We start from the raw sequence: 17910 nt of genomic DNA, 5'->3' as shown, positions 1-17910 counted from the left end.
GCCGAGGCGACCGCGGAGCAAGCCTTGCCTCCTTTTTTCCGGCGTCGGGCTGCTGTTTGGGGCCTGTGTGCATCTTCGCCTCCTTTTCAAGTGTCTGTCTCCTGTGAGGGCCGGGCGTCCTGCATCTGGGCAGGTGTTGGGGGCTCCGTGGCTGAGCTTGCTAACGGGACTTTTTTCTTTTCTTTTCAAGTTTCTTCCTCTTTTGGCGAGGCGATCCGCAGACAATAGCCATTCCTTAATCCTTTGTCCTTCGTGTTAGTCACCTTGTCTGGTCATTCGTCATGTCTGTGGGTCCATGGTTTGTTCCTGTCCTGTGGGTCGGGGCCTAGCTCCACATCTAGGACTGTGTCTGATGCCAATCCTGCTGACCTCAAACTAAAAAAAAAAAAATACAAACTATGCTAATGTATGGGTTGTGTTTTTAGAATTATTAGCGCGAAATAAAAAAAAAAAAAACCTTAATAAAAAAACAAAAGGCAAAAACATAAAAATATTTTATTTTTAAAAATTTTTTTAATATAAAATAAAAAAAAAAAAAAAATTTAAATTAAATTAATTAAAAAAAAAAAAAAAAATAAAAAATATTTATTCCCCTTTTTTTTTAAATGTGTGCCTCCTTCTCTTTTGGTGTGCGTGGGAGCATGTAACAAAACACTAAACCTAAAATACAGCCAAGGCTGATGCCCCTTCCTTTCATCACTCATCCATCCATTTCCTTTCCATCCACTTTCATTCCTTCCCTCATTTCTTTCTCCCTTTCCTTCCTTCTCTTTTTCACTCTGTCTCTCTCTCTCTTCTCTCTCTCTCTCTCTCTCTTTTCTCTCTTTCTGCTCTCTCTCTCTCTCACATATATATACATCTATGTATATGTATGTGTCTACCTATATATGTATATATTACATGTGTACATATATCTCACCTATGTATGTGTATGTATGCTACACATGTTGTATGTATGTATATATATACTATCATATATATATATATACACATATATATATATACACATATATATATATATACATATATATATGTATATATACATATTATATATACATTATATATATACATACATATATATATATATACATTATATACATATATATCTATATATATATACATACATACATACATGCATACATACATCATATGTATATGTTTTTTGTACATATATACATATGCATGCATATATATATATATTTATGTGTGTATGTATGTATATGTATATATATATGTTTTTTTTATATATATATATATATATATATATAATAAAATCCATATCAAATCATAACAATGAGCATTTTGATATCCAAGGTTAGCAAGGAGGTGAGAGACATAATATTGAGTCCAGCTTTCAGCTTTGGAAAGACTGCTGATTGGTGTGACACTTTGGTTCTCAGGTTTGGGCTGGAGAAGTGTTTACCATATTGTAATTTGGGCAAAAAGGACTCTAAAATCAACAGACCCTTAATCCACACGTCTCAGTTGCGGTCCAGTTTAGTGCTTTAAGATTGTATAAAACTTGTGCAAATTTAGCAATGATCTTCATATATACATATTGTATGAAGAATACACATAGCTGAAACCACCCATTTCCCCACTGATGTTTAAGGATCCACCTTCTTGCCAGTCCACTCCACCTCCCAGTAGTAGGGGCTCCCTGCCAGGGGCTCTTTGCAGAGAACCTGTCTCCAGAAGTGGAAGCGCTCAGGATGGTCTGGCAGGTTTAGGTTCTCAGCCCGCATCGTGGCCTTATGACCTCCATCTGACAGCTGCACATGGCGATACACTGTGTTGGCATCCATGGTGGGTTCAAAGCGAACTGAAGGGAGAGGATGCATTTTAGTAAAGACTCTGGACCCCCTGAAGGCTTTGACACTGTGTTTCTATATTATTTGTATTGTATTATGACGGACTCACATTTCAGTAATTCTTCTCTTGTCTTTGGTTCTGAATTAGCAAGTCCCATTGTTGTCACAGGAGCTGCTAAGAGGAAAATAATTTTTTTACATTAAATACATCAAATCATGGATAAAAATTCATCAATACCACTTTATACTTCTCCAAAGGTAAGCAGTTGATTGATATGTACAGGCCTCTTCTGATGCCTTTATATTTACCTTGAGGTTGAGGAGGAGGGAAGGGTGAAGGGGGGGCTGAAGCTTTATGTCCAGAGAGATGGGGGTAGGGGAAACAAAGGAAAAGGTAAACCAAATGAAATCTCAACTCCATGACATCTAACATCACTGAAATGTTTTATTAATGTACCGAAGCAGGCTTTCTTATTCATACCTTGAAGACAGTGAGGATGTTTGGATGAATCCTCATCTTCTGGGGGGGAAAAAAAAGGAAGGATGAAGCAAAATATTAACTCAAGGACTTTTTAACAGTCACATTTAAACGATTTCAGGCCCAAGAGCATTTTTTTTGTGAGCCACAGACAAACAGTATGTGACGTTTCTAAAGTAACTTACTTTATATATATAAAAATAACCATAAAAGTCAAAACAAACTTGTTCTTAGCTTGAATGTATGAATGCTTGTGTCTCACTATGATTTTACGTTGTCGTACCTGTGTCTTGCGTGGTGGCCTGACCACTGTTATTAGCTGCTGTAGTGTCTGCTACTGCTGCACCATTGGGTGTTGAAACCACAGGATCAGGATTCACTACAAAGAAAAGGAAAGTTTAAAGAAGAAAAGAGAGGTGAGGAGGAGAGAAGAGAAAAAGAATACTTACCTAATGTGACGATCTTGGCCAGAGTGGCTTTGCAGACGTCCTGTATCGACTCTTGTAGTTCTTTCAGGGCTGAGCGGACAGAGGCTACCACCGCTTCCTCTTGACTCAGTATTGACTCTCCCGTGGCACCTGTCTGAAGCGTCTCCATGATGAGGAAATTCTTCAGAATAAATGACACAAATAATTACAATTAAAAAACAGCACTTCTCATTTTATTGATCGTGAACTTCATTCTGTATTTATCCTGCGAAATTCAAATCAAATCCACCTCACGCCAATTACCTTCAAGAAGCAGATGTCGTCCTGCATGCTGGCCAGCCTGCTCAGCTCCTCACTCTTCCAGCGCAGCGGTGCCACCTCATGCTCCAGTCTGTAGATCTGCCCTTCTACCCGGCTGCCTAAGGAGGTCTCATGGGTGCTGAGGACCTCACCAACTTGGATGCCTGTTAGATTCACGTTATTGACGAGCTCCGAGAACAAATCTGTGCTCTCTCGCTCTAGAGCCTGCACCAAGGCCTGAGAGTGCACAGAGAGGAAGAGAAGAGGGTACAAAGAATGTCAATGTCTATGTAACAAGCAAGACATCACAAAGTAGCCTATGACTTTCTACAAAGGTTTCTAAACCAAACTATCATAACTGTTACTTACCTTGTGTTGGCGGGCAACATGTGGGAGCTCCACAAGTCTCTTTTCAGTCTCCTGGATTCTCTTCTGCATGTCTACCTGCATCTTAAGAAGCTCTTTCTACACACACACACACACACACACACACACACACACACACACACACACACACACACACACACACACACACACACACACACACACACACACACACACACACACACACACACACACACACACACACACACACACACACACACACACAGAGTAGGTACATAGAATAGAAAAGAGGCCACACACTGTGGGGCAGTAATGGACCTATAGATGGTACTTTGTGATGAGTCATTTGTGAGGTTACAAAATATTTTTGCATTATAGAAGAGGAAGAACACTTCCTCACAGGATTCCACAGTACAAAAGAAGTACTTCAAGTTTAGCTATTTTGGAAATGCTACACTTGTGACCACACAGACTGTGTGGTCAGTTATTCATTCACCTGCACCTCCTCTTATACACCAAGACCAACATGAGAGAAAAAACTACAAAAGAGCACTGATAATATAAATATCATCCTAGTGATATTTGCCTTGTTAATTACATACCTGTCTCTCCTTCCTCTCTTCCTGTGTTTTGAACACACGATGTCCCTTGTGTTCATGCTGGCAACACACCTCACACACGCACTCCTTGTCTTCATGACAAAACAGGTCCATGGGTCGGTGGTGTTGAGGGCAGGGCCTGGGCTCCACTGTGGGAAGCTCAGGGTACATGCTGCCCTGTCGCGGCCCTATATCTGGTAGGACGTCCAGGTAGCTAGGCATTGATGGCAAGCTTTGCTTGAGGCTGTTGGTTCTCAGTTTCTCCATAGCCTCCACCAGCACTGTGCTCTTAGCCAGTGAGGGTCGAGGGTTGAAGACCTGCCTGCACTGGGGGCAGCTGTACTGACCCTTGTGGTTTCTCGTGTCCCAGTGGCTCTGGATACAAGCCAGGCAGTATGAATGCCCACAGGGTAGAGTGGCCGGGTCCTTCAGGGTGTCCAGGCATACTGAGCAGACAAATAAGGTCTCCTCTACAGACCAGGCTGAGGCCATATGGTGCTGGCTGGAACAGAGAAGAATAAGCTGAATTTCTCAGAGGTCAGACCTGGATGTATGGAGAACCACAATTTTCCCTGTTTGAATAAGTTACCGAACTAGAAATAATGCAAGCGTGTCTTTTAAGTGAAAGCAAAGACACCCAAAGACAGCAAGGCTGAAATGCCAGTTCACACGAAACTCGTGTTGCTTAAAAATGGAGGCAGCCTTGACTCAGTGTGGGACTGGTATAACAGGTGGGGTGAGGAGTTTCTCTCGCTTATGTCATAGGTTCTTCCCAGTTTTTAGAATGATGAATGGTAGCTAGGCCTCATAAACTACTGTAATGGCAACTTTTTTGTCACTGTTAAAATTAACTAATGACCAACAATTAAATCATATGCCTTATGTTCAGAGGAAGAGGCAGACAGTGATGCCAGGGCTGTAGAAATTAAAACTATATTGAACACGTGTTTTAAGTCTAGGCCTGGTTAATTTGGAGAGGACAGACTGGTTTTTCTCCTCTTGCCTGTGTGATGTAAATGTGCAACAATTTCAAAATCACCTCATCACAAGTTCCCCAGTGATTTCATCAGTAAATAATGTTTTGAGTTATAATAAGAGTTTTGTCTTAGCAACACCCTTTATTAGCACTAAAGCTGAAGAGTTGTTAATTGAGTTTGGCGTCACCACAGCGCAGTGAGGGCACTGACGCCTATGAAGCTTCTCTGCGCCATATTACCTAGTGGCGGCCGGCTAGCTGGGTGAGAGCAATACACCCATGGGTGAGAGGCCAGCAGCTGTTGTTGATTCAACGGTCAAAGTGAGTGTTTTTCGCTTCTGAAATTACATTTCAAGTTTGAAAATGGGTTACTGGCGTGTTTCCTGACTTCGTGTAGGACATATCGGATCCTTCCCACATTTAAAGTTTAGCTTTGGGATACATTAACCTAGCTTTGTTTTTGTTTTTTTTGCCATCTTTAATGCTAAAGTTTTAGCATGTTAGTTAGCCTGCGGAACGTTAGCTAGCTACACTTCGACACCTGGTTTTAAAGCCAACGAGCTTGACGACTATTAAACACGCTTTTGATAGTTTTAGATGGCAGTTGAGAAGCCAAGAAACGTGGTACTTCAAACGTAACTAATGTAACTAACGTTAATGTTAGCTAACGTTAGCAGGTCTAACGTTAGGCCAAAGTGTGAGTGCGACTGAACTTATACACTGTAGCAAAACTTAGAGGCAACAGTTGAACTTTGTGGGTTTGGAGAATTGAAGTTAAGATTACGTTATTAAGTTTTCCGGATCCGTAACAGTAGCTATTACAGTGGTGAAAGTTAACATCAGCAACTCATGCATGCTAACATTTTCACCCCAACGTAATCACTCCTCCTCAGCAGGTGGAGCCATGAGACATTTGTGGTTCACCTGAGTTGTGTAATAGCTAGCCCAAACTTCACATGCAATTACTTGCTGGTGTAATTGTCTGGTGAGCAAAATGAGCCTCGTTGACTGATGCTTTTAAGATTTTCTTTCTATTTCTTTTCATAGGATGTTTAGGAGCCCCCAGGTCCTGACTTGGTCTTGTCCCATAAGGCCATTGCAGCTATTGAGAGAATCCCACCTCTCTGCTTTCTCTGAGTACAATGCTGCTGGATGGCAGGGTGCAAAAGATGTGAAGAGAAGGAAATATGAAGGGTTCTGTGGAAGTAAGGATGGCTCATCATTGTCCACAGAGACTGTATCCCGTTCAACAAAGTTGTCTTTATTTAACTTGGACTGTGATAATCGGAAGCAGAGGGAGGCTTCATTTCAAAACCTTCCACCCAAAGCCATTTTGTCCAGCCATCATCACCTACCTCAGGTTTCTGCCTCTGCAAAAGCCAAACGGGGGTCTGACTCTTGGAAATGCACTGTAGTGAAAGATGTAGGTCGAAACCTCAAAGCTGTGAGCACTCTCCGGCACTGTTTAATCAACACAACTTGCTTTCAACCTTGGAGAAGGTCTTGGGACGTTTGCCAACCTTCACTCAGTTTCACCTTTGCGCCTCAGTGTAACCTTCTTCAAAGCCATGTATATTGCAGACAGCACTTTGTTAGACCTTTCAGCTCGTCGACACATACGCCATGGACTTTGAACCACTCTCACAGTAGACGACAAACCTCCAGCCTCTCTTCTCACAAAACCAGAGCAGTTCATCAGGCTGCCCCTCACGTGGCAGACGCCTGGAGAGACTGTCTATCCCTGAAGAATGAAAACAGGTGTCGACTGAGCCTGGGGCCCAACTTGAAGCTTTACAAGGTGGACAAGGGGGAAAAAGGGGCAAGTCACAGCCAGGGAAAGAACCAGGGGAGATGGGCGTCAGTCCTGGTTTCTCTGTGCTCCGTAGAGGGGGAGCCGGCATTTCTCTTCACTTTGCGCTCCAGCACACTGAAGGGCAGGCACAAGGGTGACGTCAGGTAAGCACCAGGCTAGAAACTACATTATTTTAAAACTCTAGTCGACTACTGTATCTATCTCTCATTTTCATTGTGTCATTTGTAGCTTTGCAGGAGGAAAGAGTGATCCATCAGATAGAGATTTGGTGGCCACCGCTTTAAGGGAAGCCAGGGAGGAGCTGGGCGTTTCTGTGGCAACCGAGAAGGTCTGGGGCATCTTGAAGCCTCTCAGGGACAGGGTGAGTGCAAATGCTGTCATGTCTTTAAGAGTAAAATTAATTAAATTAATTGATTTGAGCCATCATGATGGCATTATTGCTGTTCATGAATTTATGGTGGGCATTGTAAAACCGTGGTTGTGTGCCACTGATTTCTCTATTGGAGAAATTTGTTTTAATTTCTTTTTTAATATGCTTTAAAAAGGGGTCCTAAAGGCCTGAATAGGGCTGTAACTAACAATTACTTTAATTAGCGAATCTGTCAAGTTATTTTGATTATTCACTCTGTAAATGTCGGCAAAAAATAGTAAATAATAATCATCACAAATTCCAAGAGCTCAAGATAATATGATCAAATTGCTTGTTTTCATTTGACCAGCCATTTAAAACCCAGAAGTACTCCAAATACATTCTCTCTCACTCTTTATGTCAACTACTATATAAACTCTGCTTCGTCACAAAGTTAGGCCACAGATAGTCTATATCGACGACGATTCATTTAGGAGATTCCTCCGGTGCTGCCGGCCGGATGTCCCTCACTTTCCACTTTCTTTGTGTTGGCATTTTATACTCCGGTCAATTAATGAGGACTGTGGTTAACTGCTCCTCAGATCTCAGGAAAATCCAGACAGCTAGCTAGACAATCTGTCGAATCTGAGTTTTCTGTTGGACGACTAAAAATACTTTTGAACGAGCACATGTTCCTCCAAAACAAGTTCCTTCCCGAGGTTATTTTGCAGAGGCACCGTTGCTCCAGCCGGTGCTTATCGCCGCTCAAGACGATTCTGATTGGTTTAAAGAAATTCCAATAAATCAGAGCACGTTTTTCTCCCATCCCAGAATGCTGTGTGGACTAGCCAGACCCTCCTCTGCAGCACCGTGGAGGAAGGTCTGGCAATGTGAGACTAGGCCACAGATGAATCTATTTTGAAAATAAAGAACGTTTATGATTTTGTGTAGACACTAATCATTATTTTAAATGTTATCATTTTGAATACCGAATCTGTTTTTGTCTTTTGTCTCTCTCACCAGTCAGGGATGATGATAGCGCCTGTGCTGGCTAACCTCGGCCCCCTCGAGGAGTTGTCCTTCAAACCAAACCCTGGAGAGGTATAATAGTATTTTTACCACTTCCTATATATTTATATCTGTTTGAGCAAGGTAGGTTTCCACATATGTAAATTACTGGAGATTTAGTTTTTGAACATTGTGGAGATGACAGGTTAAGTATTTATTAAGTTATGTTGTATAAGTGAATTTTTCCAGAACATGTACTAGTAGAAAGCAGAATTAAAAAAAAAAAAATAAAAAAAAAAAGGAAGTCTTTCCTTGTGGGTGTATAATGTCACACCCCAGTCATACTCGGCCCTAATAAACACTAAAGGTATGTTACTGTCAGTTCATTTGCAGTATTGAACCAAATGATCTTCAGGGGTGACTTGGTTTCATATCATCTACCCAAACACTTAGAGTTCATTCTAGCCTCCATTTTTTTTATCCTCTGCCCTTTTCTTCTCAATAATCTTTTCTGTCTGTTTAAACTGTGCAAAATACAAATGAATACACAAGTAAACTAATAACTTAAGAAACCCATATCTTTTCTGGTTGGTTTCTATTTAGATCCAAAGTTGTAAACTGTGCTTCCTTTGCCTGTTTCTGTCCCAGGTTGAGGAGATTTTCACCTTGTCCTTGTCCCACTTATGCAACCCTCAGAACCGTGGCTACACACACTTCCGCACTGGCGACAAGTACGGATACACTCTCCCAGTGTTTCGTAACGGGAAGCATCGAGTGTGGGGCCTGACTGCCGTCGCTCTAGACCATACTCTGAAACTCATTGTCCCTCTATAGCAGCTCAATTACCATTTGATTACAGTACACTTACAATACTGAAGCACACCTTTAATGTGACTCAAAGATTTGACTATGACAAATGTGCAAGCAAGCTTTGTGTAGCAAATTCATGTCAGGAATCAGTGTGTATACAAAATATTTTTATTCATAAAGGTAAATTCCTTTTCAATCAGAAGGATTTTTCCAATTGTGCACTTTCTGAGCCTTGGGTGTCTAAGAATCTCGATTGAATGGATCATGTGTATAAACATGGTGGCCAGCTGTGATTATGTCCCTGATTAAAGGGCAGGTGTTGTGTGAAGTCTGGATGGATGTTTTAAGACAGACTGTAGCAAAACGGTGCACACCGTTTTGAGATTGAACGTGGCTTGAGAGAGGAAGTTATGACGTCATACGCGACCTTTGGGTGTGTAGTCTTTAACGTATTTCACGACAAACTGGCTTTATTGACTTGCAAAATTATCTTATACATTAACAAACCTCATATGTGTAATTCATGGCACAATTCAAGCGGTGGTCCACCAGAAGGGGAGGGACTTTGCATCTATGACAGATCGTGGCTTCCAGTGTGATTCAGCTCATGGCCACTTTTGATCTCACAGTAAAACAAATCTGGACAGCTATAAACACTGAAATGATACAAGCACATCATGATGTGTGTTGATGCAATAAAGGTTGTTTTAAAGGTATTTTCTCTGTAATAATTCTTTATAGGGGAGATCTGTTTTTACATGATTGACATCAAAGCAATAAATAGTGCAAAAAGACAGACAACTGGGAGGGGGGGATATTGAAAAACTTTCATTTCACTTAGTTGGTATCCGAATCACACAAACCTTTCATTTACATACTTTTAAAGCTTTTAAAAGTAGCCACATTTTTTGGCATGTACAACAAGCTTTACATACAGTAGTGTGTAATGAGGGTTGCTGTCATGCTACAAGTCAAAGGGCTTTTTTACAACAACTCTTGAAAGCTGTGGACCCGCAGGTCTGAGTTTACAATATGAGTCCTCAGTTCTTTATAATGCAGGCCTTTCGGTCCTCAAACACTGCCGAACATCTGTGTGTGAAATGGTATCTGGAAAAAGTAGACCGTGGTGGAGATGATCATCTCTTACTAATGCAATTGAAATGTTCGAAGCATCAAGGCAGCGAGCACTCCATGGGGTCTTGTGAGTCAGGCAGGAGGTGGCAGTTGAAGGGCCGGCTGAAGGAGAAGAGATCCAGGGCTTGGCTGCATTGCTGCTCAGCAGAAGAGCAGACTGAGCGGCAGGGCTGGAGTATGCCACCCTGAGGGCTGCACTGGGGCAGAAACATTCCACACAAAAGCCTCCGCAAGGGCTCGAAGCATGCCAGCTCCATCAGTACCTGGAAGACAAAACGGAGAAAAGAGGAGTGTGTGAGGTTGAATGTCTGGCTTGAAACAGCTGTATAGTTGTTAAAAAGCCATCAGTTCATGCATTGTGTGTGTTTTAAAGAGTATACAGCAGCAACAAGTTAAGTCATGAAGATAGCAGTTACCCGGTACTGTCGCAAGAGTGTGGCAGCTTCTCTCTGATCAGCAATGGACAGCCAGATGTTTGGGAATAAGGTGAGGTTGTAGCTGAGGCCTTGACACATCTCTACCTCTATAAACTCACACGGTGAAGCTGAGGGCATGGAGAAAATAAATCATTCCTATTGTTATTTAACATTTATTTAGTTTACATTCTGCCTCTGATAGACAAAGGGAAGCATTTCTTTCCTTACTTTTATTAGGTAGTAGGTTTTTTATTTTAAGTGTGATTTCTTTCTTTTTTACAATTATTTTTATTATTTCCATCAAGAAGCAATACTTATATCAGCATACTGTGTAATTTCACACTCCAAACGGGATACATTTCCTACCGGTATCAGTATTCTTCTACTCCACATTTTTGACACACAAACCCAAACACACCCATTTTACACAAATCCACCCACTGTCACACACACATCCACTTGGTTTCCAGCTCTCAGTCACCATACCTAGTTCTTATTTTTTAGCCATTAAATTTACAACGCTTCATATATGTCCGGCCACACCTTGTTGAATTGTTGCCTTTTGTTCCAGTCTTCGAACATTGATTTTTCTATACTTAAATAGTATTTCATTAGTCCTTTCCATTGTTGTAATGATGGGGCCTCTGTATCCTTCCAATACTGTAAAATAATTTTTTTATATACCAAGGACGAGAAAAGAACCATCCATCCAATGGGGTATTTTAGCTCGTCGGTATTTTGGAAGATACTGCTCAAAACTGTGAAATCAATTTTAATTTTACAGGTCTTGGTCATCCATTTTTGGATCTCTAACCAACCCTTACAGACCTTCTCACATTACCAGAAAGCATGTATTATTGTCTCCTTATGTGTGCCACATTTTACACAAACAGGGGAAATAGAGGCATCAGATTTATTTATTTTTGATTTAGTGTAATATATCCTTGTCATGAGCTTATATTGTATGAGACGCAGATTCTCATTGGTGGTAATGGTGTTGGTTATATTTAGGCAATCTTTCCAGATTATATCAGAGGTAGTTATTTGAAGTTCTTTGTTCCAATCCTCATATATTTTTTGGAGAGAATAATTATCTGCCTGTGCTTCTATAAGGTGTTTGTACACTTTCCCTATTAATTTCTTGTTTTCGCCTGAGTTTAAGTGTGATTTCAACAGCAAAACTCTAGCTCTGAAAACGAAAACCACTGTATCTGTGACTCTGATCAGGGTCAGAGATAGTCTTGAATTACCAGACATTCCTCCACAGTGCTGCGGAGGAGGACAGATAACAGGGACTCACTGAAAGGAGGGTAGGTGGAGTTGCCACAGCCCTGCTCATCTGCTCCATCAGGGCAGTCGTTCCATCCATCACACAACCACTGCTGCTGAACACACTCTCCAGTACTGCAGGCAAAGTGGCTGGGACCACATGTCCCTTTAAAAACACAAAAGAGGGTTTTAGAATGCAAAAAATGACAATGTGAAGAGAAAAGGAAGAAAGTACAGGAAAAGGAAATAATTTGTGCCTTTAAAGGAGTTTAACAGTGTCAGGTATGAACTGCCAATTTTTGAAGAGTAAATGTAGGTCATATAGAAAGAAGGAAGCAAGGAGAAGAAAGGAAAGACTGTCAAAAAGAGGTAAGATTTGAAGCAAGGTGGAAGGAAAGGCATTTAAGGGGGAAGGAAAGGAACAATGGAGAGGCAAAAATATGGACAGAAAGAAGGATAAGGGGGGAAATAATACACTTTGGTGAAATATGAATTTGCTTTCTAAAAGCAAGAACGCACTGCCTAGGAGAGACACAGCCTTGTATGTTGCGTTGAAGCCGCTGTCGGCCACTCCCTCATCAGCCACAAACATAACAGTCATGTGGGTACCGGAGGAGGTCAGGTCTGGAGGGAAGTTCGTACCACAAAACCTAAGACAAAGGAAACAAAAGCTGCTTCAAAACACTGTGGTTATATAACTCACATAAAGGACACATATTTACCCTTTTTTTACCCTCAACACAGGATTTTAACAACAAGAAAATGATAATTAAAGCAACAGTTACTGTCCAGGAGGCTGAAAACAAAGATATGGCTGTGGTGGGTCTAACCTTCCTAGCACCCTTCCAGCTCCAGTATTGACGCTGTCGTGCACCTCCACATAGTCAAACTCACAGACATCTTGAGTCTCCAGGCTGAAGTTACTGAAGCTCAGTGTGATGACGTGACCCTCCTCAACAGATATATACCATATGCACAACTGAGGAGAAACAGAAGAACACCACATTAAACAAAAAACACAAGCTTCACTGCCCTGTAATAGCCAGTTTAGAGAATGTTTGACAGTCCAAAGTGGTTAAGATTGTACCTGCTGGTGGGGATAAGGCCTGGGGTGGTTTGGACTTGACAGGTAACCATACGGCCCCGTTTTCTGCCCACCACAGTCTGTAAAACAAACAGAGTGGAAACAATGTCCATATGTCCTTTTCAAGTGTGTTTAACTTGTGTTTCTGTTTTTAACTTTATTTGCATGCTCTCAACCTTTGTGTTTATGGCTGCAGTTTGCCTCGTCTGTTAGGTCATGGCAGTTTGGATGACCGTCACACACAGACACAGGCAGCAGACATCGACCACTGTCACACAAAAACTCTTCTCTGGAGCAGCTCTCTAAGAAGACACACAGACAGTAGACACATGCACATAAATGCAAATGGGGATGAGTAAAAGAGAGATGCACACACACACACACACACACACACACACACACACACACACTACTGACTGTGTCCAGGAAGAATGGCCCTGTACTGTGCACTGAAGCCGCTGCCTGCGATGCTGCTATCAGAGCGTAAGGTGACCCATACTGTGCTGCTGTTTGTGTTGACTGTCGGTGGTGCTACATTTCCACAGAACCTGCAGGAGAGAAGGATAGACCTTTTAATAACCTTAACCTTTCAATTGAATAATCTCTGTTTTTTTTCTCCATATGCCAGCTTTGGAGTTGCTACGCGAGTCTGAACTTTGCACTGTAAAAGGATTTGTGAGCCAGTTATGTAACATTTTTAGAATTTCATGAATTGTGTTACGACACTTTCCAAGAATACAAGTAAGCAAAAATGGGAAAAGTTTCCAAATGTATTGAAATCTTTCCAAGAATCGTTCAGTAACTAGAAGCACTCTCCTCTAATGCACAGACCTTTAGTGCCATCTACCAACAATTTAAGGTAATGACATGAACCCTATAATGTTCCTTTAGGGAGAACATGTATGGAAATGTTTGAAAAGTTAGTTTAGCATAAATGAGACAAGCACATGTTAATTTTAGTTTTGAATTTTAGTGATTTTCATACACTCAAATGTGTATTTACCAGAACACACATCAATACTTTGCCTCTCCTTCAATAGTTAAGTCCTGAAAACACTTATACAGCTTGGGTGAGATTGTAGAAACTTGGGTGAGATAGTTTTTGTTATTCCTCTCCAGAGTGACACTGAGTGCAATGGAAAAATCTACAAGCAACCAAAAATGTGAAGTGCAAAGTGCAACGTCTTCTTACAACGAAAATAACATCTGACGAGAAACTGCGCTGTTGTGTTCGGAATGGAAACTGACAGATGCCCTGAGAGGATTTGACCAACCTGGTGACCACAGAGCTCTGTTCTATCTGCTCCTGCACCTCGAGCCAGTCAAACAGACAGGGAGATGGCCCCTCTACAGTCAGAGAGGAAATGTGGATCTGGACCAAGTAGGGGGGTGGGACTCGGATCACCCAAACACACAACAAGTTGGGGGGATAGGAGCCAGGATGGTTTGGAGAACTGAAACTGCCCTCTGAGTCAGTCAACACCCCTCCACAACCTGAGAGACAGAAGAAATACATTGTTTTAGTAACACAAAAAGGGAAGGGCTTCTAGATAAAGAAAATATACATTATATTGTGTAAGGACGGACATGAAATTGACCATGCACATTTTAGATATTGAATTACAACAGGCCTATGAACAGCCAATCTCTTACGTGTTTCATATGGTGGGATCCTAGTGGGCTGTGGTGCAGATGTACTTTCCTGTTGACTTCTGTTGGCAGAGTTTGTGGGTAGAGTATGTGACCCTCCATCTTCTGCATTCAGCCGGTCTGGAGGGCTGGTGGCCAGCAACTGATCCTCCACAGCCTGGCCCTTTATCTCTAAATCAGGGACAAAGACACAGCATGGAAACATGACTCATGACAGGGAGACTAATCAGATAAGAAGCTCTAGAAATAAAATTTATTTTAAAAAAAGCAAACAGATGCATTTCTGAGGATTTAATTTATTGAAATTCTAAGAATAACTAATGAAGTACTGTAAATTATTATTGTTGCATACATGTAAAAGGTCAAAGTTTCTTATTGGAGTTGATGGCAGGTATACTGAGATTGGAGTATTTCTTCCCACAAGTACCTATCCAGTAAAAGTATTAACAGGCAGTATTGGTAAAATCATGGTACTTTATGTTTTCATTTTGCATGAAAGCACAGATAGGAACAGCTATTAGTATGCATCGGAGTTTATAAAACCAATTGATCTGTAATAAGCCCTTTAAATCAGTTTCAGGTATTTCTTTTTCTTTGTGATGACTGATCTGAGGCGCAGCAGTGACTCACGTGTCAGGATGAGGGCCAGCGCCAGTCCGAGGGCTGTTAACAGGAGCAGGGCAGCAACAGAAACCACCACCACCCCCCAGCTACAACCCGGGCCCCTCAGACCCAAGCGTAGACCTGAATAACAGAGCATACATATACATAAACATGTGGGGTATGTGACAAAGGAGGTCTTGATTGCTACCAAAAGTCATGATTTTAACTTTATGTTGTTTTTTTATGTTATACTCCTTTTCCCCTTTCATTTAACACCTAATTGGTATTAAAGAGGAATCGCAGGTAATAATAACATAGACTCAAATTCTCCAAAGCTGAGAAAAAACTTGCAACCATGTCGGCTATGCTCCTCTCTCACAGTTTACAATTAATCAAAATGAAAGCTAAAAATAAGCTACTGGACTTTGCCTGGTTTTGCAACCAGACAAATACTGCAGTCATTGTGTAATTTATTTGATCATGATTTCATTTTTGTTAACCAAAACATTTCCTTCCATAAAGGTATGGTGCTGTTTTCAGTTGAAGGGCGATCTTTATTGCCCTTGCATAAAGTTGTTGGACTTGTGAGATACAGATAAAAAAATAATAATTATCAAAATCAAATACTTACTATATAGATAAATAGATACTTTTAGTACTTGGTGATGGATCAAACACCAAAACACAGGACCACATATTTCCCATAATGCAACTTGGTAGTGTCTTTAGACTCTCCCTGCCTGCTAAACACCCTTTGACCTCCAGTTTCAAATACAGTCTTTCTTTTATACAGTTAATATCCAATCCCAAGCTGAGATAACCATGATGAAATCACAATGTCATCATCATTTCTGTTTTCAAGAAACTTCTTCCAGAGCCACAGGAGACACAAACAACTGTTATCACAGACAAACCATGACCAGTGAACTGATCTTTGACTTTTACAATTGGTGGATTGTCCCTTTAATCCTTGGTTACAGTGAACCATAGCAATCGTGTTTTACGCACACACTTCTACAAGAGAATTGGACTTAAAGGTGGACTTAGGTGATGCAATAATGTTACTAAACCAATACAAATACACAGTCTAATACAGTTCAAGTTTAGTCACAGAGAGCAGCAAGCTGATTGGCTGACTCACTAGCTGGTGGTTTGATTGGTTCAGGGGTGGACGAGGATGTCCTGAATCCCTCCACCCTCTCCTCCCGCTCCCCCTCCAGCTCAAAGGCAGGGTTGCAGAACACATTCTGCGGAAAAAAGGACAGAAAGGAGTGGAAATGAAACTATCAATTAAAAAAAATTCACACAGTTACAGAGAAAAGATTTGTACAAGTGATAATTTAAGAGTGATAGAATTAATATATATTCTTATTTTTTCAAATAAAAAGTACTTTTCAAATTCATAACATGCAATGAAACACACTTATTTTAAAAATACGCTTAAGGGTTTTGCTGCTACAGCTTTACATGGTCTGGTATGACCAGTAGCTTATGGTTGCTGCTGCTAGCTAATGGTAGCTGACTTTAGCCAGACATTGCAATCTACATTAGTCCATTTGCTAACTCTTTTTCCTGTTTATGGTCCCATTCCACTCACTCTCAGTCAGGTCACCTAATGATGACTTCTAGCAGAAACAAGTTGTAAACGCAATATTGACATATCATCCCTATCTCTATATCTATATCTCTTTTTAGCTAATATAGCAAAGTTGTTAGTCAGCAACAGCGTGATTCATTTGGAGTTGTGTGTTTGGCCAACTGGCGACTATAAAATTTCCCTCTGAGATGTAATTGACTAGAAGTATAAAGTATCATAACATACTCAAGTAAAGTACAAGTACCTCGAATTTGTACTGTACAGTACCTGAGTAAATGTACTTAGTGACATTCCACCACTGCCCATATACAGTACTGTTACATTTACAGTGATAATGCATAAATAAGACAACGTTTGTTTCCAGCCTAAAAATATCACCTGGTCCAAATCACACAGCTAAAAAGCAGGATTGTACAATGCAAGACAATGACTGTGGTCTGTACACAGAAATGGCATAGCAGGGTTACAGGTTCACAAGGGCTTGAAATTAAGTATTAACATATGTTGTAAAGAAAATAAAACACCACCAAGTCAAAATAAAGCCAGCAATTCCGAAAAAAAGAGTCAGTTTCTTTGATGATCACAATGGACCATAAATAGGCTCTAGTTTACAATGCATGTGCTGACCAATCTCCTGCTAAATAACAATAAATAACAATTTCCCACATTGCAGGGCCATCATTAACCACCATTATCCATTTCATCATCCTCACTCACCTTGTAGATATCTGAAGAGTCTGAGTACACTGCAACTTGGCTGAGGTCAGACATCTTTAGTCCTCTGTCACTCTTTCAGTGCTCCTCTTAAAGAGCCCGATGTTGTGATAAATACATCAGTGGTGACATCGTGAAGAGAGACGTTTCTACATGAGGGAGTGCTAAGATGTTCCTGAATTTTCTCAACATTGTTCACTTGTTGTTCCTACAGTAAACTTCCACTGAGGTGTATTGTAGCAAGCTCACGGCATTCAATCCTCCAGTACAGCAGAAACCTTTGTTGGACATCAATCAATGTAATCCATATAAAAAAGTAAAGAATACCAAATTATAAATCAATTTTCAAACTCCATAAATATCCATGTTTGCTGCTATTCTTCTTCTGTTTTAGCAGCATCAACCTGTATTTCTCTTGTTTGTTGATGGTGTGTGAGTGGTTACAAAGAGTTTCAGGAACTCCTTCACAGTGGTGAACAAAGCCGAGTCAGCTGAGAGGACTGAGCCCCTCGAAGGAGGAGGGAGG

General features: G+C 40.9%; 3 protein-coding genes across 7 annotated transcripts; 1 reads left to right on the top strand and 2 right to left on the bottom strand.

Moving 5' to 3' along the window:
- Nucleotides 1-1331: 1331 nt before the first annotated feature.
- On the bottom strand, nt 1332-5816 carry ftr86 (finTRIM family, member 86). Of its 5 annotated transcripts, none has more exons than XM_039825990.1 (10): nt 5722-5816; nt 3965-4463; nt 3387-3482; nt 3021-3254; nt 2739-2898; nt 2573-2668; nt 2293-2331; nt 2121-2162; nt 1921-1986; nt 1332-1822 (listed from the first exon to the last, which is right to left on the bottom strand). In XM_039825990.1, exons 1-10 carry the CDS (start codon nt 5790-5792, stop codon nt 1608-1610), a joined length of 1518 nt encoding a protein of 505 aa, XP_039681924.1. In that variant the 5' UTR covers nt 5793-5816; the 3' UTR covers nt 1332-1607. The 5 variants fall into 5 exon arrangements, with proteins under 5 accessions (XP_039681924.1, XP_039681931.1, XP_039681936.1 ...); XM_039825997.1 differs by having other exon boundaries at nt 1921-1983; XM_039826002.1 differs by having other exon boundaries at nt 2293-2328.
- On the top strand, nt 5041-9633 carry nudt8 (nudix (nucleoside diphosphate linked moiety X)-type motif 8). Its single transcript, XM_039826021.1, has 5 exons — nt 5041-5258; nt 5985-6893; nt 6979-7111; nt 8123-8200; nt 8756-9633. Exons 2-5 carry the CDS (start codon nt 5986-5988, stop codon nt 8939-8941), a joined length of 1305 nt encoding a protein of 434 aa, XP_039681955.1. The 5' UTR covers nt 5041-5258; nt 5985; the 3' UTR covers nt 8942-9633.
- LOC120575258 (membrane frizzled-related protein) lies at nt 9072-17831 on the bottom strand. The gene is made up of 13 exons (XM_039825979.1): nt 17388-17831; nt 16215-16320; nt 15101-15214; nt 14474-14641; nt 14095-14314; nt 13238-13368; nt 12997-13122; nt 12824-12900; nt 12567-12715; nt 12256-12386; nt 11768-11902; nt 10468-10595; nt 9072-10314 (listed from the first exon to the last, which is right to left on the bottom strand). Exons 1-13 carry the CDS (start codon nt 17439-17441, stop codon nt 10090-10092), a joined length of 1764 nt encoding a protein of 587 aa, XP_039681913.1. The 5' UTR covers nt 17442-17831; the 3' UTR covers nt 9072-10089.
- Between the last annotated feature and the right edge of the window lie 79 nt (nt 17832-17910).

This window comes from Perca fluviatilis, chromosome 2 (assembly GCF_010015445.1).
Source record: "Perca fluviatilis chromosome 2, GENO_Pfluv_1.0, whole genome shotgun sequence".
In the NCBI taxonomy this organism is placed as follows: Eukaryota; Metazoa; Chordata; class Actinopteri; order Perciformes; family Percidae; genus Perca; species Perca fluviatilis.
The sequence above is the reverse complement of the archived record's forward strand: the minus strand, read 5'-3'. Positions and strand labels throughout refer to the sequence as shown.